Source organism: Saccopteryx bilineata, chromosome 2 (assembly GCF_036850765.1).
Source record: "Saccopteryx bilineata isolate mSacBil1 chromosome 2, mSacBil1_pri_phased_curated, whole genome shotgun sequence".
In the NCBI taxonomy this organism is placed as follows: Eukaryota; Metazoa; Chordata; class Mammalia; order Chiroptera; family Emballonuridae; genus Saccopteryx; species Saccopteryx bilineata.
The window spans coordinates 360347737-360373176 of NC_089491.1; the positions used below are offsets into that span (position 1 = coordinate 360347737).

The 25440-nt window shown below is 41.3% G+C and overlaps 2 protein-coding genes across 4 annotated transcripts in view; one reads left to right on the plus strand and one right to left on the minus strand.

Annotated features, from left to right (window-relative positions):
* RPA1 (replication protein A1) overlaps positions 1-22839 on the minus strand; it is a 72179-nt gene extending 49340 nt beyond the window's left edge. The window contains exons 1-4 of the mRNA XM_066263059.1: positions 22698-22839; positions 8269-8319; positions 5641-5719; positions 4878-4986 (exon numbers count right to left, since the gene is read on the minus strand). Coding sequence (XP_066119156.1) covers positions 4878-4986; positions 5641-5719; positions 8269-8319; positions 22698-22730 — 272 coding nt within the window. The 5' untranslated portion in view covers positions 22731-22839. The remainder of the gene's footprint in view (positions 1-4877; positions 4987-5640; positions 5720-8268; positions 8320-22697) is intronic.
* Positions 22840-22936: 97 nt separating this feature from the next.
* The window catches only part of SMYD4 (SET and MYND domain containing 4), a 46093-nt gene continuing 43589 nt past the window's right edge, over positions 22937-25440 (plus strand). For all 3 annotated transcript variants that reach the window (XM_066263062.1, XM_066263060.1, XM_066263063.1), the window contains exons 1-2: positions 22937-23253; positions 24407-24552. In XM_066263062.1, the coding sequence (XP_066119159.1) occupies positions 24419-24552 (134 nt within the window). In that variant the 5' untranslated portion in view covers positions 22937-23253; positions 24407-24418. The remainder of the gene's footprint in view (positions 23254-24406; positions 24553-25440) is intronic.

Here is a 25440-nt window from a genome sequence, read left to right on the forward strand (position 1 = left end):
AGTCAGATGCTCTATCCACTGCGCCACCGCTTGGTCAGGCAGTACTTCTCCATTTTTAATGGCATAGCAATTCATGGGGGAATCTTGGAAGAGGAACTGGGTCATCCATACTCCTGCTTCTGCAGGACATGGGCAATGTGTGCTTACTGACATGCTTAGAGGCCCTAAGGTTCTCACTGTGCCACAACACAAAGGGCTTCACTGTGTAGCCTGAAACAATTCCCACAAGCAAGACGGTCCTTAAAAGCCTTCAAACCTACCTGGTATTGACTTGGCCTCCTTGTGGATGAAAGTAGTATCAGGCATCCATTTTCAGAGTAAGGAGGTTTCATCCATACTGATACTACACTTGATCTTAGCCAAAGGGCTGAGAAGTGATCATCCATATTGAATATCTGTTCTGTCATGTAATTTTCCTCCACAATCAGCTTATCTAGGGTTCCTAAAAATTCATCTGATGTCTTCACCTCAGTCAGACTTAACACTCACTTTCACATTATATAATGAATGATGATTTCTAAAAAAATTTTTATTAAACTTATTTGGGTGGCATTGGTTAATAAGATTATATAGGTTTCAAGTGTACAAATCTGTAATACATCATCTGCACATTGCTTTGTGTGGCCACCACCCAGAGTCAAGTGTCCTTTCATTGCCATTTATCCCCCTCTTATCCTCTTCTACCCCAAACCCCGCTTTCTCTCTGGTAACCACCATATTGTTCTCTGTGTCTATGAGTTTGTCTGCTCTCTGATTTCTATCCTACATATGAGTGAAATCATTTATTTCTTGATTATTTCCATCCTACTTATTTTGCTTAACATGATATTCTCAAGATTCATCCATGTTGTCACAAATGGCAATATTTCACCTTTTCTTATGACTGAACAGTACTCCACTGTACATATGTACCATTTTCTTTATCCAATCATACATCAAAGGACACTTTGGTTGTTTCCATGTCTTGGTCACTGTAAATGCTGCTGCAATGAACATCAAAATACATATATCTTTATAAATAAATGTTTCAAAATTTTTAGGTATTCATTCAGAAGAGGGATTGCTGGGTCATATTCTTAGTTTTTTTTTGAAGAAACTTCATACTGTTGTGCATAATGGCTGTACCAACTTCAATTTCCAACAGCAGTATATGAGGGTTCTTTTTCTCCACAACCCCTCCAACACTTGTTAATTTTTGTCTTTTTGATAACAGCCATTTTAACAAGTACGAAGTAGTATCTCATTGTGATTTTGATCTGCATTTCCCAAATAGCTAGTGAAGTTGGCATTTTTTCATATATCTGTTGGCCATTTGTATGTGTTCTTAAAAGAAGTGTCTTTTCAGGTCCTCTTCCCATTTTTTCCCTGCCCATTTTTTAACTGGATTTGTTGTTGAGTTGTATGAGTTCTTTTTTTTTTTTTTTTACAGAGACAGAGAGAGTGTCAGAGAGAGGGATAGACAGGAACAGACAGACAGGAACAGAGAGATGAGAAGCATCAATCATTAGTTTTTTGTTGCGACACCTTAGTTGTTCATTGACTGCCTTTCATATGTGCCTTGACTGTGGGCCTTCAGCAGACTGAGTAACCCCTTGCTCGAGCCAGCGACCTTGGGTCCAAGCTGGTGAGCTTTGCTCAAACCAGATGAGCCAGGGTCTCAAACCTGGGTCCTCAGCATCTCAGTCCGACTCTCTATCCACTGTGCCACTGCCTGGACAGGCTGTATGAGTTCTTTATATATTTCGGATATTAACCCTTTATCAGTTATTGTTTACAAATATCTTCCCACATTCAGTTGGTTGCCTTTTTGTTTTGTTGATAGTCTCTTCTGCTATGCAGATTTATGGTTTGATATAGTACCATTCATTTATTTTTGTTTTTACTTCCCTTTCCTTTGGGGTCAAATTTATAAAATCCTCTCTAAGACCAAGTCTGTAACCTTATCTATGTTTTCTTCTATTTTATTGTTTTAGGTCTCACAGGTCTTTGATCCATTTTGAGTTATTTTTTGTATATGGTGACAAATAGCAGTCTAGTTTCAGTTTCATTCTTTTGCGTGTGACTTTCTAAGAAGCCTTCTTTTCTTCTTTTCCCCACTTTATGTTTTTGGCTCCTTTGTCAAAAGTTACTTGACCATAAATGTGGGCTTATTTCTTGGTTTGTGTGTCTGTTTTTCTGCCAATACCATTCTGTTTTGAATATTGTCAATCTGTAGTATAATTTAAAGTGATACCTCTCACTTTGTTATTCTTTCTCAGGATTGTTTTGGCTAATGAATAATGATTCCTGAATTGTTTAAACCACTCAGAGCCAGCAGTAAGTTCATCGTAGTCAGGCCTGACCTTTTGTCAACAACACAAACAAACTTTTTGCTTTGACTGACCATCATGGTGCTGATAGGGATACACTTCTGTGTCTGGCCATCCGTCTAGGTCATTAGAAGTTGCTCCGTGTCCGTTATAGGCCATTCTCTAATTTTTGTTAGTCTCACTGCATTCAATAAAGCAGATTCCATAAAGCTTCCGTCCCTTTATTCTTATTCTTCAACATCTTAGCTATGGTGAAATGGGACATGCCTGACTGGTGAGCAATAATCATCCTGATTTTCTACCTTTGTAGTCCTTAATCACTTTTAATTTTGTTTACAGGTTAATCACTTGATATGGCCTCTACTGGCAAAAGTATAGATTTTGTACAATTAGGGGCCATGATTAAAACAATACAAGGTAAGTCAAGCACAAGAGAAAATAATGCAACCAAGAGATGCGGTACGGGTCTGCTTCTGGTATAACATGGCATATTGTTTTACAGCAAACTTTTTTTGTAAGTATAATACATTCCAAAATAATGGTAAGATAATAAATACATACACCACTAACACAGAAGTTTATTATCAAGTCTGATATACTATACATAATTGTATATGCTCTGCTTTTATACAACCAGCAGTGCAGTACGTTTGTTTACATCAGCATCACCATAAACATGAGTAATGCATTGTGCTGTTACCATGGCTACACTATCACTAGGAGATAGAAAATTTTCAGCTCCATTATAATCTTATGAGACCACCGTTGTATATGTGATCTGTTATTGACTGAAACGTTGTTGTGAAATACATAACTGTATTTACATTATCATTCTAATCTCAAAATAATTTCTACCTATCCACCAGTCATTGATAAATATGCCCTGAGAGATATCTGGAATGATGCTCACTAAATGATGATACAGTTATTTATTAGCTGTGTGAATTTTGAATAATATTTTCTTCTTATATTTTTCTATATTGCTTGACTAGATTGGACTATGTATCATTTTTATTAAAATAACTTTTCTAAAAAAATTGAAAATACATATAAAAACAAAGCCACAGATATATTCAAAGAAACAGTGGGAAAAAATTTTCAATAGTGATATACTATATAAAATTTAAATTTAACTTAATTATGGTAAATCCATACAATAGCATACTAAGTAATACATGACACAGAGGGACATCTAGGAACATGTAAAAATCACTATAAAGTTAAAAAAGGTACTATAAAACCATAATGGTTATGAAGTACTTTAAAAAGAAAATATATATTCATAAATATTTATATTCATGGAAAAAATCTAGAAAGACAGACAACAAAATGTTAGTAATCATTATTTCTAGGCTGTGGGATTACAGTTATTTTTCTTTATGTTTATGTGAGTTTTGCAATTTATGTATATATTACTTGTATTACAAGTTATTTTACAAAACATAAAAATATTCTATCAGGGTGAGGATACTACTCCAAAATACATGGATTTTTTTTTTAAGAGAGAGAGAGAGAGTCAGAGAGAGGGATAGATAGGGACAGACAGACAAGAACAGAGAGAGATGAGAAGCATCAATCATTAGTTTTTCGTTGCAATGCCTTAGTTGTTCATTGATTGCTTTCTCATATGTGCCTTGACCAGGGGGCTATAGCAGACCGAGTAACCCTTTGCTCGAGCCAGAGACTTTGGGTCCAAGATGGTGAGCTTTTTGCTCAAACCAGATGAGCCCGCACTCAAGCTGGCAACCTTGGGGTCTTGAACCTGGGTCCTCCGCATCCCAGTCCGACGCTCTAGCCACTGTGCCACTGCCTGGTCAGGCTGGATTTTTTTAACATAAGAGTAACCACAAAGAAAACACAAATAGGATGTATAATTTCCAAACCAGTAGGAGGAAAAACAGAATTAAGAAAAGCAATCAATCGAAGACAGAAAAAGAGAACAGTAAAGCAAGAACATAGCAAAAACACAGAATTTAGAGGAAAAAAAGTCAATAGTAAATTAAGCAGAACTCACTAAATTTGAAAACTATATGCTGCTGTTTATAAAGACATCCAAAATTAGTAACATCAGATTGAACATTAGAAGAATAAAGAGATATAAAACAATATAAGTCAAAAAAATTATTTGGAAATGACATAATAATATAACATGTTGATATACCCTTAAGGTGGGAATGCCTGACATGTTTGCTCCTCATATGTTCTGGTTATGTTTTATAATTAAAAACTAAAAACTTGAGAAAACAGAATGTAAAGCCACTCCCCAACAAAAAGCTATGTGTTAGCTATGGTTACCCATGCGTGAATAACAGTTCTAATCATCATTGTATCTCTAGCATGAAGCATCTGTAGTTATTTTCTACACTATAACATTTTCCAGTGTTTCCATATTTCTCTCCCCTTGGTCCCATGTTCTAATCACCTGAGTAGAGAATTCAGTAGCTGTAAATTCTTAGCTGAAAGCTCATCATTTCTTTTGGATTCCTAATTGAATTTGGCATCCAACAAACTATTTGATAATTAGCCTCCATTCTACAACAAAATGAAAGAAAAAAACACACCACATACCTTCCATCTTTCAACGTGTTAACAATAAATCGGTTAATCTGGCAAATACAGTTGCTAGACAATCGTTCATTTTCAACAAGGGGGTTCAACTGTGTTGCCAACATGAAAGCTGAAAAAGAGATTACTTTAGTCTCCAAAACAGTTTAGCCATGACAACCTGACAGCTGACCATACTTGTACTAGCAAAGAAAAAGAATGTCTTAAATATGTTCCTAAAATTAAAACTAATCAGACTGTACAGTGAAAAACAGTACAATTTGCTGTGCATTAATTAAACATCTGCTGCTACTCTGAAATGTATGTATTTCTTAAAGTGCTCAGATCATTTTTTCCATCAGTCAGGTTTCTTGATCAAGACTAAAAAAATCATTTCCAGATCCTTCACATTGTGCCTAGAGATAGCAAGCAGATATTATGCAAATTGTTTCTCCCAGGTAAAGCTTCCAACACAAATAAAATCCCATAAAGGCAAGTATAGGACAGCTAACCCATCATATTCACTAAATGTTGATATCATCCTGAGGAAAATTAATCAAAGAAAACATACAGTACCATATAGAGAAAATTAATTAAGCCAAGAGGCAGCTTTCCACTTGATCTAGTCTACTGTTAGAATGCTCTCTGCCAAGTGCAATTGCATCTGAATGGACTGCATAGCCAAGCAAGTGCGGACGTCTAGAATGCCCCAAATTATCGCAAGCGAAATGCTGGGTATGCTTTTATTATTTAAATACAAATTCCTAGTTTTACAACTCATACTTACAGGATAGAGTGTTCAACCCATCACTCATAAGCAGTCGATAACGAGGCGGACTATTCCCTGTAGTAATGGGACGAATGTTCTAAAATAGAAAACTTGATTCATTAGCGAGGTTGTCTGCCCAGGTCCCAGGTATAAGTAAACCTAAGTGGCAGGACAGTAGGCTTGCCATTAGATCAACACAAACTGAACAGCTTGCTCATTTTCTCAAGACCTAAATTCAAGTAAAAGAAAATTAGATTGGATGATTGTCCCATCAACCTCTCTCCATGAACATTATGAAACACAACACAGATGAGACCTGACCAGGTGGTGGCACAGTGGATAGAGCGTCAAACTGGGACATAGAGGACCCAGGTTCGAAACCCTGAGGTCGCCAGATTGAGCACAGGCTCACCCAGCTTAAGCACAGGCTCACCAGCTTGAGCGAGGGGTTGCTGGCTTGAGCATGGGATCTTAGACATGACCCCATGGTCACTGGCTTGAGCCCAAAGGTCTCTGGCTTGAAGCCCAAGAACACTAGCTTGAGTAAGGGGTCATTTGCTCTGCTGTAGCCCCTTGGTCAAGGCACATATGAGAAAGCAATCAATGAACAACTAAGGTGCCGCAATGAACAATTGATGCTTATCTCTCTCCCTTCCTGTCTGTCTGTCCCTATTTGTCCCTCTCTATGTCTCTGTCAAAAAAATAAAACACAGATGAGAATAAAATGTTCTCAATACTCTGTGTTCTCTCTTCCCTAACTTGAATTTGGTTGAAAATCAATTCTGAAAAAACCATAACAAGGTACCTAATATATGTACAGTACTGTGTAGGAAACATGCTAAAGCCCTGGCCAATTGACTCAGCAGTAGAGTGTCAGCCCAGCATGTGGATGTCCCAGGTTAGATTCCCAGTCAGGCCACACAGGAGAAGCGCCCATCTGCTTCTCCACCCCTCTCTCGCCTCTCTCTTTCTCTCTCTCTCTCTTTCCTCCTGCAGCCATGGCTCAATCGGAGTGAGTTAGCCCCAGATGCTGAGGATGGCTCCGTGGCCTCTGCCTCAGGCACTAAGAGCTTGGTTGAAGAGCAACAGAGCAACGCCCCAGATGGACAGAGCATCACCCTCTAGTGGGCTTGCCGGGTGGATCCCGGTTGGGGTGCATGCAGGAGTCTGCCTCTGTCTCCCCTCCTCTCACTGAAAAAAAAAAAAGGAAAAAAAAAGCTAAAAATACAAATAAAAAATATATATTCTTGCCTTGAAGGGGCTTACAATTAGAATAGAGAGGGAGACATGGACATAAGAGAAGAGCGCTGCAATAACATGGGGCAGAGCTGAGACATTTATCCCAACTGGAAAGAAACCAGAGGCAATTTGAAGTGAAATATATAACAGTCAAAAGATGAGATAAACCTTGAGATGACTGGCAGCTAGTCTGAAAGTAACAGGGAGACCATGAGAGCTACTATCTCAGAATTCACAGGTATAACTCATGTTGATTTTTTAAATTCCCACTAAAATTTGAGAATCCCTTAAATAACAGGGTTAATAAAGAACTTTAAGCAGACAAGTTTATATTACAGAGATGCCATACGTAAGGCAGATTTGAGTAAGACAAACCTAAGGGCAGAAAAACGAGGAGGTAGTTTTAGTAATGTGCAGGAAAAGCATCAGCTCATAGTTGTGGCACCTTAATTGTTCACTGCTTGCTCTCATATGTGCTTTGACTGAGGGGCTCCAGCTGAGCCAGTGACACCTTGCTCAAGCCAGCTACCATGGGGTCATGCCTGTTATACCATGCTCAAGCCAGTGACCCACTACCCTCAAGCTGGATGAACCCACACTCAAGCCAATGACTTTTGGTTTTGAACCTGGGTCCTCAAGCATCCTAGGCCAACACTCTATCCACTGTGCCACCTCCCGGTAATGCCCTAACATATATTTTAAAAAGATTGGTTCCTTTCTCAGGGTTATAACATTGACTAGTCTATTTTTTTGTGATGATGGTGAGAATTTCCTAAAGTAAACAAATCATTATGTTCTTCCTCAAATGTAAATTTTTTTTTTACAGAGAGTCAGAGAAAGGGATAGATAAGGACAGACAGACAGAAACATAGAGAGATGAGAAGCATCAATCATTAGTTTTTTGTTGCGACACCTTAGTTGTTCATTGATTGCTTTCTCATATGTGCCTTGACCGTGGGCCTTCAGCAGACCGAGTAACCCCTTGCTCAAGCCAGTGACCTTGGGTCCAAGCTGGTGAGCTTTGCTCAAACCAGATGAGCCCGAGCTCAAGCTGGCGACCTTGAGGTCTCAAACCTGGGTCCTTCGCATCCCAGTCCGATGCTCTATCTACTCCACCACCGCCTGGTCAGGCCTCAAATGTAATTTATGATTACATATAATTTTATTTTATTTAGAAATTGAATTTAATGGGATGACATTGATCAACAAGAGCACACAGGTTTCAGATGAACATCTTCATAGCATTTGAACTGTTGATTGCATCGTGTGCCCGTCACCCAGAGTCAATTCATTTTCAGTCACCATGTATTTGTCCCTCTCTACTCCCCTCCCCCACCCCGTAACCACTTCACATGATTATATATAATTTTAAAAACTGCTTGACATAAAATATATCTGGGTACTTACAATGACTTGGAGGATGGGTTTTATGGATGTGTCTCCCTGTTGCATTATGGCCTAAAAGAGCAAAAACAGATTTTTGTGAGATAAACATTCAAACCATGATTAAAGTTTGACATATTTTTACAGTTTACTATTTGGAATAAAGTACAGATAAATTGTTAAAAGAGCATTTTTGGAGCTTATTATTTGAAAATCTAGTTTAAGTTTTATCATTCTGGACAAGTAATAAAGAAAATCATAAAAGTAAGATACATGTTTACCAACACGGATACACTCACTACATCTAAAATATTGGCATCACATATGTACTCATGTATAATAACACATTAATTTCCCTATAGTGCCCATCATCAGGGAATTAAATAAATAAGTACGATAAATCCTTATAACAGAATATTACACAGATTTAAAGAGAAGATGTTTACATAATATTGGTTGCCTATTTTTTATTTTTATTTTCTTTAAGTGAGAGTAGGGGAGATACAGAGACAGACTCCTGCATGTGCCCCAACCAGGATCCACCCGGCAACCCCCGTCTGAGACCAGCGCTCTGCACATCTGGGCTGCTCCCTCAACTAAGCTATTTTAGCCCCTGAGGCATAGGCTCCATGGAGCCATCCTCAGTGTCTCTGGCCAATGTGCTCAAACCAAAGGAGCCATGGCTACAGGAGGAAGAGAGAGAGAGAGAGAAAAAATGAGAGAGAAGGGGTGGGGGTGGGGGTGAGAAGCAGATGGCTGCCTCTCCTGTGTGCCCTGAACAGGAATGAAACCTGGGACTTCCACACACCAGGTTGACACTCTACTGCTAAACCAACAGGCCACGGCCATCCTTTTAAAAAATGGATTTATTGGGTTGACGTTGGTTAGCAAACTTATATAGGTTTCAGGTGTACAACTCTACACCACATCATGCGTGCTCTGCGTTGTGCACTCACCAACCCAAGCCGTTTCCTTCCATCACCATTTGCCCCCATACCCTTTCCTACTCCCCCCACCTCCCTTTCCTCTCAGTAATCACCATGCTGTTGTGTCTACCAGCTTTTTTTCTTAATCCCTTTACCTTTTCCGCACAGCCCCACACCCATCTCCTCCCGACAGCTGTCAGTCTGTTCTCTATCTAGGAGTCTGTTTCTATTTTGCGGGATGCCTTTTGTAAGAGGAACTAGATGAGCGGGGGAGACACATGTGAGAAGCAGACTGCACTACACCCTCTTTTGTCCCTTTCGATTTTTAAATCTCACGGCTCTATTAGCAATTATAAAAATAAGTTCTAAAGAAAAAATGAAAAACTATTCATCAGGTTTTACTTTGTCTTTAAAGCGCCATCATCACTTAAAGGTAACCATCAGAACAACTAACAGCTGGTTTTCTGACCTCTGCTTCTACTCATGATAAAATAAATGATACCAGACTAGCTCTTCAAACATAAACTAAAAACCTGGACAAAAAATATATAAACTGTTTCAAATGCCAACAACAGGTAAAGCAAAATGATCCCTGAAAGAAGGGAGACAAGTAAGGTAACCCCTATGATCACTCGGGCTTTCCTTCTGCTCTTTCCGGTCCATAGTGCAGGGAGGGGAGCCCAAGAAGAACATGGCAGTCCTGCTGGGTCCAAATCCGAGTGAAAGGAGGTGAGTTAGCTGGATTTTGTGGATGTGGAATACTGGACAGAGGAGCTACCCAGAGAAGCTTCAATAACCTACATAGCGGTTACTTTGAGCCATTGGCTGAACTGTAAATTGTGTACATACAACATGAGACTCCCCAAGGCCAGGCAAAGGGTAAGCATTAAGAGAGCTGAAAGCTGAAAAATTACTGGAGCTCACACAGGCTAACTCATACATTTGTGTTCCAATAGCGAAAGTGGAGAGAACTCAATAAACATGATACATTCAGTAGAGACCCCAGAAAGACTATACTGTAGAAAAAGGACTAAAATAGACCCAAAGTAAAATCTACTCTAGACCCACTCCAATCTCAAAGGGATCACCTGATCTGAAAATAAACTAATAAACCTGCCAGGACTCAATATTTTTTAAAGAAATACACATAAATCCAGACTCTAAACAATGTAATATTCTTAATGTCTAGTATACAGTCAAAAATTACTAGACAGCCTGACCAGGCAGTGGCGCAGTGGATACAGCATCGGACTGGGATGCAGAGGACCCAGGTTCGAGACCCCGAGGTCGCCAGCTTTAGCGCGGGCTCATCTGGTTTGAGCAAAAGCTCACCAGCTTGGACCCAAGGTTGGTGGCTCAAGCAAGGGGTTACTCGGTCTGCTGAAGGCCCGCAGCCAAGGCACATATGAGAAAACAATCAATGAACAACTAAGGTGTCACAATGAAAAACTAATGATTGATGCTTCTCATCTCTCCGTTCCTGTCTGTCTGTCCCTGTCTATCCCTCTCTCTGTCTCTGTAAAAAAATAAAAAAATAATAAATCACTAGACAAAATATTATATGAAGACATCAATCTTAAGTAGTGGGTCCCCACCTTACTCATAATTAGCTTGGCTATGAATTGGGCATCCCCACGAACCTCTCCTCAGGCCCCAGAACTCAGGGAAATACTTTACTTATTCTGTTGGTTCATTATAAAAGATACAAATGAATAGCCAGATGGAAAGGTAAATAAAGGAAGATCTGGAAGAGCCCCATACACAGGTTGTCCCTGTAGAGCAGGGATAGTCAACCTTTTTATACCTACCGCCCACTTTTGTATCTGTTAGTAGTAAAATTTTCTAACTGCCCACCAGTTCCACAGTAATGGTGATTTATAAAGTAGGGAAGTAACTTTACTTTATAAAATTTATAAAGCAGAGTTACAGCAAGTTAAAGCATATAATAATAATTACTTACCAAGTACTTTATGTCGGATTTTCGCTAAGTTTGGCAAAATAAAACAACTTACTATAGTTAAATCTATCTTTTTATTTAAACTTTGGTTGCTCTGCTACCGCCCACCATAAAAGCTAGAACGTCCACTAGTGGGTGGTAGGGACCAGGCTGACGTAGAGTCTGGGGTGTACCACCAGGCTCCTGGCATGTGGATTCATCCACTAAAACAGAAGCTTTCTAAACCCTATTGTTGAGGATTTTTATGAAGGCTCTATTATGTAAGCATGATCAATTAAATCACTGGCTACTGCTGATAAATTCAATCTCTAGCCTCTGGGGTCCAGAAGTTAGGGCTAAAAGTTCCAACCTTCTAATCCAGTGGTTCTCAAACTTTTTGAAGTCAGGGTACATTTAAAATCCTACAAATAATTGTAGGCACACTATACATTATATAAATTTTGAGAAATATTATAATAATTAAGTCAAATATTAAAGAAAAAAATACAAAGCCCAAGCGTGCTTTTATGGTAATTAAATGAAATAAATATGACAAAATTAAATGTATTCTGCCTGCCTGACCTGTGGTGGCGCAGTGGATAAAGCGTCAACCTGGAAATGCTGAGGTCGCCGGTTCGAACCCTGGGCTTGCCTGGTCAAGGCACATATGGGAGTTGATGCTTCCAGCTCCTCCCCCCTTCTCTCTCTCTCTGTCTCTCCCTCTCCTCTCTAAAATGAATAAATAAAAAATAAAAAATAAATTTAAAAAAAGGATTTTAAATGTATTCTGCCTGACCTGTGGTGGTGCAGTGGATAAAGCGTCGACTTGGAAATGTTGAGGTCACGGGTTCGAAACCCTGGGCTTGCCTGGTCAAGGCACATATGGGAGTTGATGCTTCCAGCTCCTCCCCACCTTCTCTCTCTCTCTCTCTCTCTCTCTCTCTCTCTCCTCTCTCTCCCTTTCTCTCTCCTCTCTAAAATGAATAAATAAAATTTAAAAAAAATCTTAAAAAAAAATTAAATGTATTCTGACATTAAAAAACATTTTTGTTACATTTTTTGGTTATGCTTTTTAGAATTTGTAAAAAAAAAGTTAAACTTAAAAATGACAAAAAAGTTATCTTTTTATATCTGTAGATACATTCTTAGTAAGATTTAGTAAGTTCAGCAGGTTCAGGCATGAATGTGTTAAGTTTTTTCATTCTTCTGTTTATGAGAAACATGAGCCTTGTGTCCTAGCGATTTCTTCAATGTTTTGGGCATATATTTAAAAGGCAAACTCTCATTTCCTTGTCAATACACTGAAGAATTCCTCTCTTTTTACTCTTAATTGTGTTGAGTGCAGAAAACCCCCACCATACATATCTTAACTTTACACCAAACAAAGGATAGAAGAGCCTGACCAGGTGGTGGTACAGTGGATAGAGCATGGACTGGGATGGGGAGGACCCAGATTCAAGACCCCAAGGTCACCAGCTTGAGCATGAGCTCATCTGGTTTGAGCAAAGTTCACCAGCTTGAGCCCAAGGTCGCTGGATTGAGCAAAGGTTCATTTACTTGCTCTGCTGTAGCCCCATGGTCAAGGCACATATGAGAAAGCAATCAATGAACAACTAAAGTGCCGCAACAAAAAATTGATGCTTCTTATCTCTCTCCCTTTCTGTCTGTCCCTATCAATCCCTCTCTCTGAGTTTCTTATCAAAAAAAAAAAAAAAGAAGAAACTTGCCTCCAGTCTTTCCGGGGAACATGGGGGGTAGTGTAAACAATCCAGCACCACAGCTTAATAGCCTTTTGCAACCTAATCAGGCAAGTGAAGTGGGGGGTTGGGTAGACTGTCAGCTTATAGCCAATCCCCCACACCTCTGTCCCCCAAAAATCTCAACTCCAAAAACCCTGTTGGTTTTTTGGTCCCCAACAGGCACACATTTCTCTGGAATACCATAGGGCGCACCTGGAAATCTTCTAGGGCACACCAGTGTGCCCTGGCGCACACTTTGAGAACCACTGCTCTAATCACATAATTGGTTCCCCTGAAACCAGCCCCTAGTAAGAAGCTATCCTGAGGTCCACCAAGAGTTACCTCATTAACATACATACACTCAGGTATGGGTGAAAGGGGCTTATTATTATTTTGTTTTCTTTTCCAAGTGAGAGGAAAGGAGATAGACAGGCTCCCATATGTGCCCCAATTGGGATCCACCTGACAACCCGTCTGGGGCCAATGCGCTGTGCATCTTGGGTCATGCTCACAACCAAGCTATTTTTAGTGTCTGAGGCAGAGGCTCCACGGAGCCATCCTCAGCATCTGTGACCAATGTGCTTGAACCAATAGAGTCACAGCTGCAGGAGTACAAGGGGGCGAGGGAGAAAGGGAGAGAGGAAGAGAGGGAGAGAGAGGGAGAGAGGGGGGGGAGAGAGAGAGAGAGAGAAAGAGAGAGAGAGAGAGAGAGAGAGATGGGGGAGGGAGAGCAGTGAAGAAGCAAATGGTCACTTCTCCTATGTGCCCTGACCAGAAATCAAACCCAGGACATCCACACACCAAGCCAACACTCTACCACTGAGCCAACCCGACAGGGCCTAAAAGGGGCTTATTATTGTTCGCTAGGCAGCTAGGAGTTAACAAAAGAAAAGAAAGCTAGACTGTCTGGACCTGATTGATTCTGGTAGTTATACTTAATCAGGCTTTAGTCTGGAAATTATAGCTTCAGACACTCCAGGGGACAGCCAAATCCCCCCCAAGGAGATGAAAACCCCTCCATTGAGTGTAGGAAGAAAGTATATCCCTGGGGTACAGCTAGTCCACTTGCCCAGACTACGAGTTGGGAGGTAAGCGCATGCATGGTAAAAAACAAGATGATGCAGCAAAACTCTGGGACATGCAGTGGAAGCCACGATGGCACAGGGAGAGGCCATCTACTCTGAGGCATGCACAGTAGGAGCCAAGATGGTGACCACAAAGAGGAGGTATCTGGCCTGGGAAAAGGATCAGATTAGATGAGGACATAAAACTCCTAAAGACCTAGGAGAGAAACTGGATAGGGGGAGAACCCAACACAAGCCCACAAAGAGCCAGGAAAGAGGCTGATTAATTTGAAAGAAAGCTTACCCCTTCCAAAGCCTGAGCTAATATAATCAAAGCTTAACAAAGGTCCCTCTTGGTAGGATGTATTTGTTTGTTCATACATTCTTTCTCTGTGGCTCTCTGGCAGCCGCGTGGGTCCAAGCATGGCTCTAGGGGTGGGCCTGGGTGCAGCAGCTCAGCACAGGCAAGAATGCAGCCAGGAACAGAGACTAAGCTAGCAGAATGAGAGCAGAAACTATGCTGGACTACTAGAGCCCAGGGAGAAAACATTCCAGTTCTGAATCCTGACCCTCCTGGTGGGTACTTATGCCAGAGTAAGATGGAGTTAAGCCACCTCGTCATGGATGAGACACTGGGCACCAGGACACAGTCCTTTGTGTTTGCCCCAGCTCCAATGAATCTTACCACTATGCCTCATCGCCCCATACATAGGTCCCCAAAATACTTTTCTTGCAACTCTATGGAAGAACCCTATTTCCATTAGCAACATCATAAATTAACAAAGGATGCTCCTCCCATCCATATCACTCAGGAAATTCCAAGGGTTTTAGGACCTCTGTGCTGGGAACCAAACAAAGACCAAATTTATATATTTCTTATATCACAGTTATCAAAAAAACCCTATTAAACACTATTAAAATACTCCTCTTTTTTCCAGCTATACACACGAAGCCAGATTTCCTTCATACAGTTGAACCAAACAACATAGTATACGAATATACTGAAATCTAGCTGTAGTGTCTTCTCATAAGCCAGACACTAAAGCATTGTGAAAATGTAAATCAATGTCACTTTTCTATTTGTTTTGAAATAGAGAGAGAGCTGGCGAACACACGGGAATGTGGGAAGAGTGGCACCTACCTGGAGAGGGCACGGAAGCTCCAAGCCCCTTCCCACATACCTTGCCCTATGACTCTCCTCCACTTGGCTGTTCCTGTGATATCCTTTTACAATAAATCAGGAATCCAGTAAGTTTTATATATATACATATATTATATATTATAGTTATTTTTCATAAGAATTTTATTTATGTTAACAGACAAGTTTATTATTATTATAAAAACATTTCACCCCAAATTAATGAATAAATATTTTTTAAAATTGACTTCTTATGGCTCTGGCCAGTAGGCCCAGTGGTAGAACATCAGCCCAGCATGTGGATGTCCTGGGTTTGATTCCCAGTCAGGGCACACACACTAAGCGACCATCTGCTTCTTTCCCCCTCCCGGAGCTATGGCTCGATTGGTCCAAGCAAGTTGGCCCTGGGCACTAAGGATGGCTTCATGGTTTTACCTCAGGCCCTAAAATAGGTTGGTTGCCAAGTAACACAGCAATGGCCACAGATGGGTAAAACATCACTCGGTAAGGGGGGCTTGCCGGGTGAATCCCGGTCAGGGCGCATTCAGGAGTCTGTCTCTCTGCCTCCTCACCTCTCACTTAGTTTAAAAAAAAAAATTGACCTGTTATAATTTCAAAAATGTTATGGTACATATAACCCACAAAAACAAAAGCTCTTGGGGCGAGGGGCTCAATGATTTTTTTTTTTTTTTACAGGGACAGAGAGAGTCAAAGAGAGGGATAAACAGGGACAGACAGACAGGAACGGAGAGATGAGAAGCATCAATCATCAGTTCATCAGTTTTTTTGTTGCGCATTGCGACACCTTAGTTGTTCCTTGATTGCTTTCTCATATGTGTTTCGACCGCGGGCCTTCAGCAGACCAAGTAACCCCTCGCTCGAGCCAGCGACCTTGGGTGCAAGCTGGTGAGCTTTTGCTCAAACCAGATGAGCCCGTGCTCAGGCTGGCAACCTCAGGGTCTTGAACCTGCGTCCTCTGCATCCCAGTCTGATGCTCTATCCACTGCGCCACCGCCTGGTCAGGCACTCAATGATTTTTAAAAAGTTTTATTTGTCTGACCTGTGGTGGCACAGTAGATAAAGCACCGACCTGGAACACTGAGGTCGCCAGTTCAAAACCCAGGGCTTGCCTGGTCAAGGCATATATGAGATATGATGCTTCCTGCTCCTCCCCTCTTCTCTCTCTCCCCCCCAAAATAAATAAAAATAAAATCTTTTTTAAAAATAAAGTTTAATTTACTGGTTGATTTTAGAGAAAGAGGAAGGGAGGGAGGTGGAAGAGGGAGATGAAGAGGGAGAAACATCAATTTGTTTTTCCACTTATTTATGCATTAATTGGGTTGATTTTTGTATTTTTTTTGACAGAGAAAGAGTCAGAGAGAGGGACAGACAGACAGGGACAAAGACAGGAAGGGAGAGAGATGAGAAGCATCAATTCTTTGTTGCAGTACCTTAGTTGTTCAATGATTGCTTTCTCATATGTGCCTTGATGGTAAGGGGGCTACAGCAGACCGAGTGACCCCTTGCTCAAGCCAGCGACCCTGGGCTCAAACCAGTGACCTTTGGGCTCAAGCCAGTGACCACGGGGTCATGTCTATGATCCCACGCTCAAGCCACCGACTCTGAGCTTAAACTAGTGAGCCCGCACTCAAGCCAGATGAGCAACCCTAGGCCCAAGCTGGTGAGCTTTTGCTCAAACAAGATGAGCCCACGCTCAAGCTGGCAACCTCAGGGTTTCAAACCTGGGTCCTCTGCATCCCAGTCCGACATTCTATCCATTGCGCCACCGCCTGGTCAGGCTGCGTTGTTTCTTTTATGTGTCCTGACTAGGGATCGAACCAGCAACCTTGGCATATCAGGACAACATTCTAAACAACTAAGCTACCCAGCCAGGGCACCAAGAAATTAAAGAAAACTTAAATAAAAGAAAGATATGTGGTTTGAGCAAAAGCTCACCAGCTTGGACCCAAGGTCACTGGCTCCAGCAAGGGGTTACTCGGTCTGCTGAAGGCCCACGGTCAAGGCACATATGAGAAAGCAATCAATGAACAACTAAGGTGCTGCAATGAGCAACAAAAAACTAATGATTGATGCTTCTCATCTCTCCATTCCTGTCTGTCTATCCCTCTCTCTGTCTCTGTAAAAAAAAAAAAGAAAGATATGCCATGTCCATGGTTTGAAAGACTCAATGTTTTCAAGATGTCATTTACCCCAAATTGAATTGTAAGTGCAATGTACTCTCAATTAAGACACAGGCTTTATCAGAAATTGACAAACTGATTCTAAAATATATATGAAAATGCAGAGGTCCTAGAACCAGTAAACAATTTAAAAAAGAATGAAAATGAGGTTTATACTACTCAATTTCAAAACTTATTATAAAATTAGTGTTGGCCCTGGTAGGGTAGCTCAGTTGGCTAGAACTTCACTCAATATGCTAAGGTTATGGGTTCAATCCCAGATCAGAGCACATACAAGAAACAACTAATGAATGTTTAAATGGAACAACAAATTGATGTTTCTCTTTCTCTCCTCAAAATAAATAAATAAATAAAGATTTCTTTTAAAAAATCAAGGCAAAAGAATGTAATAGTCAAGGGCACATGTGTTTGAATCCTCACTCCATGAGCAATTTAACTCCTTAGCATTTTTTAATTCCTTCATTTGTAAAATGAGAGTAATAATAAAATCTACCTTACAGGTTTACTTTAAGTGTCAACTATTATAAATTATTTGGCACATTGGAAAAGGTCAAAAATAATAGTTTTCTTCACCATTTTTTACATTACTTAATTATTTAAGTCACAAATTCTATTTACCACAATGATTCTATGCATTATCTTTTTATATTTTTAAGATTTCTATTTATTCATTTTAGAGAGAGGGGAGAGAGAGAAAGAGAGAGAAGGGGGGAGGAACAAAAAGTATCAACTCCCATATGTGCCCTGAATGGGCAAACCTGGAACTTAAAACCAGTAACCTCGGCGTTCTAGGTCAACACTTTATCCACTGTGCCACCAGAGGTCAGGCATAATATCTCTTATTTTGTGATTTAGCTCTTGCCCAAAATGCATCTACTATTTGTGTTAGTTGCTTACCCTTCTGGGTCTGGGGTCTTTTTTTTTCCCCTTAGAGAGCGAGAGAGGGACAGACAGGAACAGACAGACAGGAAGGGAGATGAGAAGCATCAACTCCTAGTTGCAACACTTTAGTTGTTCGTTGATTCCTTCTCATAGGTGCCTTGATGGGGGGGGCGCTTCAGTTGAGCCAGGGACCCCTTGCTCAAGCCAGTGACTTTGGGCTCAAAGCAGCGACCTGAGCTTCAAGCCAGTGATCATTGGGCTCAAGCCAACAAACATGGTATCATGCCTATGATCCCAAGCTCAAGGTGGTGACCCCATGCTCAAGCGGCAACCTCAGGCTCTTGAACCTGGGTCCTCAGCATCCTAGGCCAACGCTCTACCCACTGCCCACCACCTGGTCAGGAGGGCCTGTGTCTTTTAAACTAAAATGATACTACTCGCTTTAGCTAATAATCAAAAGCTAACAAAGGCTCTCCAAACCTTGTCATCATAAATGTAAATAACACTTTACCTAACACTGGAAACATGTTTCTAAAATTTTGAATATAACAAAAAACTGACCAAATTATTTATATTTACATAACCCTGTGACCATTCTTTTTAAAAACTGAAGAACTGCCTGACCAGGCGGTGGCGCAGTGGATAGAGCATTGGACTGGGATGCGGAGGACCCAGGTTCAAGACTCCGAGGTCGCCAGCTTGAGCACGGGCTCATCTGGCTTGAGCAAAAAGCTCACCAGCTTGGACCCAGGGTCGCTGGCTCAAGCAAGGGGTTACTCAGTCTGCTGAAGGCCCGCAGTCAAGGCACATATGAGAAAGCAATCAATGAACAACTAAGGTGTCCAACGAAAAACTAATGATTGATGCTTCTCATCTCTCTCCGTTCCTGTCTGTCTGTCCCTATCTATCCCTCTTTCTGATTCTCTCTCTGTCCCTGTAAAATAAATAAATAATTTTAAAACTGAAGAACTGTTCCTAATTTTTTTCTAACCCCTAATTTGTCTTGAAGACACAAGGTAGCAGCTATAAAGTAAATGAGGACTACGATTTGTAATCACTTCCCAAGTCTACTTATTTCTAATTTATTCAAATATTCACTCATTTGGCCATTTGTTCTTCCCCTTACTGTTTCCTCCCAGCTCCTTTTATTCCCCACCCATCTTGTCTGTTACTTTTCACTGCCTGATATACAACTAGCAAACATTTATCTGTAACCTAAAACTTGCCAGCACTGTCCCAGGTATTTATACAAGTATTGGATACTATGTTGAGCGATACACACACACACACAGAAGACTGTACAGTCCAGTGAAGGAAACAAAGAGTAACTGACATTAAGCAAATCAAGAAATAAATGTAAAATGACATGTGACTATCAATAATAAGTAACATATGCTGAGCATTTACTATGTATCAGGCACAGACCACTTTAAATAGTAATTAAGTGAGTAATAACTCACTTAATAACTCAATCAACCCAATAAATTTACATAATAGGTATTCAGTATCATTATCCTCATTTTACAGAAGAGTGAAAAGCAGAGTTTAGTATTTTGCCCAAAGTCACACAGCTAATAAGTAAACAAAGAGAAATAAGGGTCTCAAAATAAAGGGATTTAATTAGCCTTGTAAGGGAAGAAAGACTTCTTTGAAGAAGTAACAACTGAGTTTAGATATAAAGATTATGTGAATGATCAAAGACCAGGTGGAAGGCAAGAGTATGGAATATTTCCAGTCTACCTGAATCATTACCAGCTAGAAGCAGCGGTCACTGGGACTTGGACATGAGCTGCAAAGCATAGAATTGTGACAACTCCAGTGCCATGCGGACTTTTCCTGGACTCCTGCTCCCTGTGACAGCTCCTAACAGACTGAACTGTGGTTGGGTTGCATTTTTCAGGGATTTGGCATGGTGATGGGGCCAACTTGGACTTGGTGAACATGTTAGGACACTACTCTTTTATGGATTCTTGCTGTATTGGCCAAGAGTTTGCTTAAAGGCTTTTAATCACTGTAAAAAAAAAATAGAAGACTGGATAAAGAAGATGGGGCACATATACATCATGGTATACTATTCAGCTAGAAGAAATGATGACAACGGATCACTTACAGCAGAATGGTGGAATCTTGATAACATTATGCTGAGTGAAATAAGTGAATCAGAAAAAAACAAGAACTGCAGGATTCCATACATTGGTGGGACATAAAAACGAGACTAAGAGACATGGACAGGAGTGTGGTGGTTATGGGGGGTGGGGGGAGGGAAGAAGGGAGAGGGGGAGGGGGAGGGGTACAAAGAAAACTGGATAGAGGGTGACGGAGGATGATCTCTCTTTGGGTGATGGGTATGCAACAGAACTAAATGACAAGATAACCTGGAAATGTTTTCTTTGAATATATGTACCCTGATTTATTGATGTCACCCCATTAAAATAAAATTTTATTTATAAAAATAAATAAATAAATAAATAAAAGAGTATGGAATATACCAGGAATTAATTTTTTTTAAATGGCTGGAAAGGAAGAGAGAACAAGCTAGGAATATGCTATGATGGAAATGGCAGGTGGAGGATATGCTGCGTGCAAGTGAGTGATCCAGGCAAAAAAATGATGGTGCCAATGTGGACGGAGAGAACTAGGTGGTTATTAAAACATATATGCAGTTGTGGGATTCAAATAATTTAACTGGTTCTCTGCCCTAATGACTTTTTTTAAAATTTATTTATTTCTTTATTCAGTTTAGAGAAGAGAGACGGAGAGAGAAAGAGAGCAAGAGAGAGAGAGAGAAGGGGGGGAGAAGCAGGAAGCATCAACTCCCACAAAGTGCCTTGACCAGGCAAGCCCAGGGTTTTGAACCGGTGATCTCAGCATTCCAGGTCGATGCTTGATCCACTGTGCCACCACAGGTCAAGCATGACTGTTTTAAGTATAAAGAACGATACACTGAAAAGTAGTTTAATATTTCGTGCACTTAATACTTAAGAATAAAAAAGGTACACAAAACTAGATTATAAGGGTTTTAAAATATTAATAAAAATATTAAATAATACCTGACAAGAAAAACAATTAAACTGTTACTTAAGATATTTCCATATTGCTTCTTGATTGGCATGCTCACTTGCAATTTTTTCACCTATGGACGGAGTGAACATTACTATGGTAGCTTAGAATACACTGTTGCGCAGATGAACTTTACAAAAGAGTAAGGAATGAAAATTTGTGATTTCCACATTGGGAAGCTGCCCAGGTGCCCATCTTAAGAGAGAACCCTGATTACAAGTGTCATTTTTTTTTTTTTAAGCGAAAGAGAGACAGGAAGGAAGAGATGAGAAGAATCAATTCTTTGTTGCTGTGCCTTAGTTGTTCATTAATTGCTTTTTCTCGCCTGCCTTGATGGGGGGGGGGGGGGCCGGCAGAAGGGTTCTCCAGCAGAGCCAGTAACGGTTACTGAGTAACCCCTTACTCAAGCCAGCGACCATAGGATTTCGAACCTCGGTTTTCTGCATCCCAGGCCTGGTCAGGCACAAGTGCCATTTTAACGACTGGTTCGCCAAACTCAAAAAAATTAGGTATCACCGGTGCAAACCTGCTGAATCCCACAACTGCATGTATGTGAAAGTAAAATACATTTGACGTGGTACTGGACTGGACATTCAGGATTTTGTAGGAAAAATGATTCCTCAATTTCTGGTTGGCATAAGTTAATGTATATGATGCAATTCATCCAGATAGAGAACACCAAGACGCCCCAGTTTAGGTAGAGCAGATAAATGAATTTGCTCTAGGACAATACTGAATTTAACATGCCTTGGAGATACCAGGTAGGCAGGTAGATTATTAAAGATTGTCTTTCATAGATACGGTCTTCCGAACAAAAAAACATCTGGGAGCAATTAACATGAGACTGTCTTGAGAGAAGAGGGCCTAGAGCTGAGCCTTGAGTCAACAAAAATGTACAAAGAGGTAACTGCTAATAAGATGAGAAAAGACCAAACTGAATCACACGAACCAAAGAAAAGTGTCACCAGAAGGAAGCAATACTCAACGGACTCAAACATTAATGAGAACTCTGAAAGTGTTGGGGGGGGGGGGGAGGGCTCGTCCGGGATATGAAGAAAAGTGTTGGATTTAGCAGCTGGGACACACTGCTAATTTCAGCCACAGGTATTTACAGTGACCTACATTGGGAAGACTGATTGTAGCGTGCTAAAGAGTTGATAAAAGACGAGGAAATAGCTGAATGCAGGAAACTGTTGAAATTTTGCTGTGAATGAAGAGGAAAGACACAGTGGTCGTCGATGGGAGATGGAGGGAAAAATCAAGTTTACTGTTTCGTATTCTTAAGCAGGGAAAAGTAAGCATCTTGTTTCAAAGACGACCGGAAAAATTCTTTCAAGAAAGGGTGATGATTCTAGGGAATGACCCAGAGGTTTCCTCCGTCCCCGCTATCTCCTTCTCCGCTTTCTCTCCCCATCGCCCCCAACTCCTCTCCCTATTCTCCACTACGCACAACCCCAAGGTTCACAGCCACCCCGGCCCTGAGCCCGGCTCGCAGGCATCTCCTCACCGCAATAGCCCCTTCGCTCAAGTGGCCCCCCATGGCTCCGCCGCGCCAACTCCCGCGTTTCCGACCCAGGGGCGCACAACTCACTCCCGGGGTCCGGCGCGCTCTACACCAATTGGCCCGAGGCGCTGCGTACGCCACTTCCGCCTCCCGACCTGCGCACGGCGCAGGGGCGGACGTAGGGGCTGGGCAGCCACCGCATTGGCCGAGGCACGGCAAGCGTTCCAGTGTGCCTCCCGAGCCCAAGTTCCCGGGAGAGTCGTGGGAAGGCTGGGCCCGAAGGCGGGGAGCTAAACTGCGGGGCGCGCCGTGCGTGACGCGAAAGCAGCCACTAGCCTTAGAGTAGCAGTTCCGGAAGCTTTGCTAGCGGGCTCTCGGAAACATACCCGGTCTGGCCTTTAGCAGGCAGACAGGCTGGTAGCCCAAAGCAGAGTTAGAACTGATAACCCTGCAAAAACAGCAACTCAATCCTGAATTTAGCACAGTGGGGGGTTCTGAATGTAAATTAGACCCCGTGCCTGACCTCAGAGGAAAGCAGTCTGTCGAGGAAGTTTCCACAGTAAGTAACCCTAACTCAAGTTAGATATGGTATGGGCTCCAAGAGAGTTACAACCGTGCTGGAATCACACAGATGAAAAATGACGGAAGGCTTCTTGGAGGAGGTGCCATTTGAACTGAGTCCTTTTTTTATAAAATTATTTTTATTTACTTATTCATTTTAGAGAAGGGAGACAGAGAGATATAGAAATAGAGAGTGAGAGAGAAGAGGGGGAGCAGAAAGCATCAACTCCCATATGTGCTTTGACCAGGCAAGGCCAGGATTTTGGACCGGCGACCTCAGCGTTCGGGGTCTCAATGCTTGATCCACTGCACCACCACAGCAGGCCTGAACTGACTCTTGAAAGATGTGTGGAAATTTGCCTTGTGGACTCCAAGTCCACAAGGGTGGGGATGCCCCCAGAAGTATGTGTAATCTTTGCAAAAAACTTGAGAGGTGAATAGCCTAGCATGCTAGGGAAAGCTTCGAGTAAGTAGCTCAAGATAGTAGGTTACAGAGGAAGAGTGGTACTTGAGCTTTAGAAAGTAAGGCAAAGGTCAAATAATAAACGAGTTTGTACTAGGTTTTCTTAAATGCCAGGAGGAATATTGATTAATTAAAGGCAGCGGACTGACATCTGTCTGTTTCAATGTGGAGAATGGATTGAATTGGGGGATGGGGCAGAGGAATGAGGGCATAGGGTCTAGTTAGGATATTCTGCAAGGAATGCCAGTCATGACACAGTGAGGCACTGAACTAAAGGGGAATTGAAAGAAAAAAACCTGGACTATGTAAGAGATAGAAATATTTGTTAATTTAATAGTTGCTGGAGAGTGTGAGACAGAAAAATCTGGAATGTCCCTCAGGTTTCTGACTTGAGCAACTAGATAGATGAAGGTCTCAGAGGACAGGGATGGTGGCTACCTAGTCACCCAGCCTGGTGCCTGGAACAGAGTAGTCTGTCAAATAGTTATGAATAAAAGGACAGTTAAATGAATTGGTGTGACAAAATATAGCTCTCTCACATATACACAACTTAAGCATGTAAACAACTATTAAAAAAGACCACAAGAATTGATTTTTTTGCTTCATGCTTGCAGGAATGAAATCTTGATTTTCTAGAATTATGCATTTGTAGAAATCTGAACTCCTTATTTTCTTATTCATTTTATAGACCTAAAGTAGCATGGATCTGCCCGTGGATGAGTGGAAATCATACATACTTCAGAAGTGGTCTTTGCTCCCAGAGTCCATTCAGGTTACAATTTGTACAGCAGAGACTTTGAGCGATATCTTTCTTCATTCCTCTTCACTTCTTCAGTAAGTAAATGGAAGCTTTAACCAGAGAAATTTTAATCTGGAAAATGTTCCCATTTGTCATTTGGTCTTTTTGTGTGTGTGTGTGTGTCAGAGACAGAGTCAGAGAGAGAGACAGATAGGGACAGACAGACAGGAAAGGAGAGAGATGAGAAACATCAATTCTGCCTGACCAGGTGGTGGCGCAATGGATAGAGCGTTGGACTGGGATGCGGAGGACCCAGGTTCGAGACCCCGAGGTCGCCAGCTTGAGCGCAGGCTCATCTGGTTTGAGCAAAGCTCACCAGCTTGGACCCAAGGTTGCTGGCTCAAGCAAGGAGTTACTCAGTCTGCTGAAGGCCCAAGTCAAGGCACATATGAGAAAGCAGTCAATGAACAACTAAGATGTCACAACAAAAAACTAATGATTGATGCTTCTCATCTCTCTCCGTTCCTGTCTATCCCTCTCTCTGACTCTCTCTGTCTCTGAAAAAAGAAAAAAAAAAAGAGAAACATCAATTCTTTGTTGCGGCTCCTTAGTTGTTCATTGATTGCTTTCTTATTACCGAGTGATCCCTTGCTCAAGCCAGCGCCCTTGGGCTCAAGCTGGTGAGCCTTGCTCACACCAGATGAGCCCACACTCAAGCTGGCAATCTTGGGTCTCGAACCGGGTGCTCCGCATCCCAGTCCAACATTCTATCCACTGCGCCACCGCCCAGTCAGGCTCATTTGGTTTTAAGTTACTGTATATCTCTTTTTGATGGAAGGATTAATATCAGATTTTTATATTTTGGGGCATTTAGCAGTTCTTGCTATTTCCAGTATTTCCTAATCTACTATTATAGAAAAGGCAGGGATGCTGTTTACCTTTTTCATTGTCAATATTATGTTTCAATAATCAATGCCTTGCTA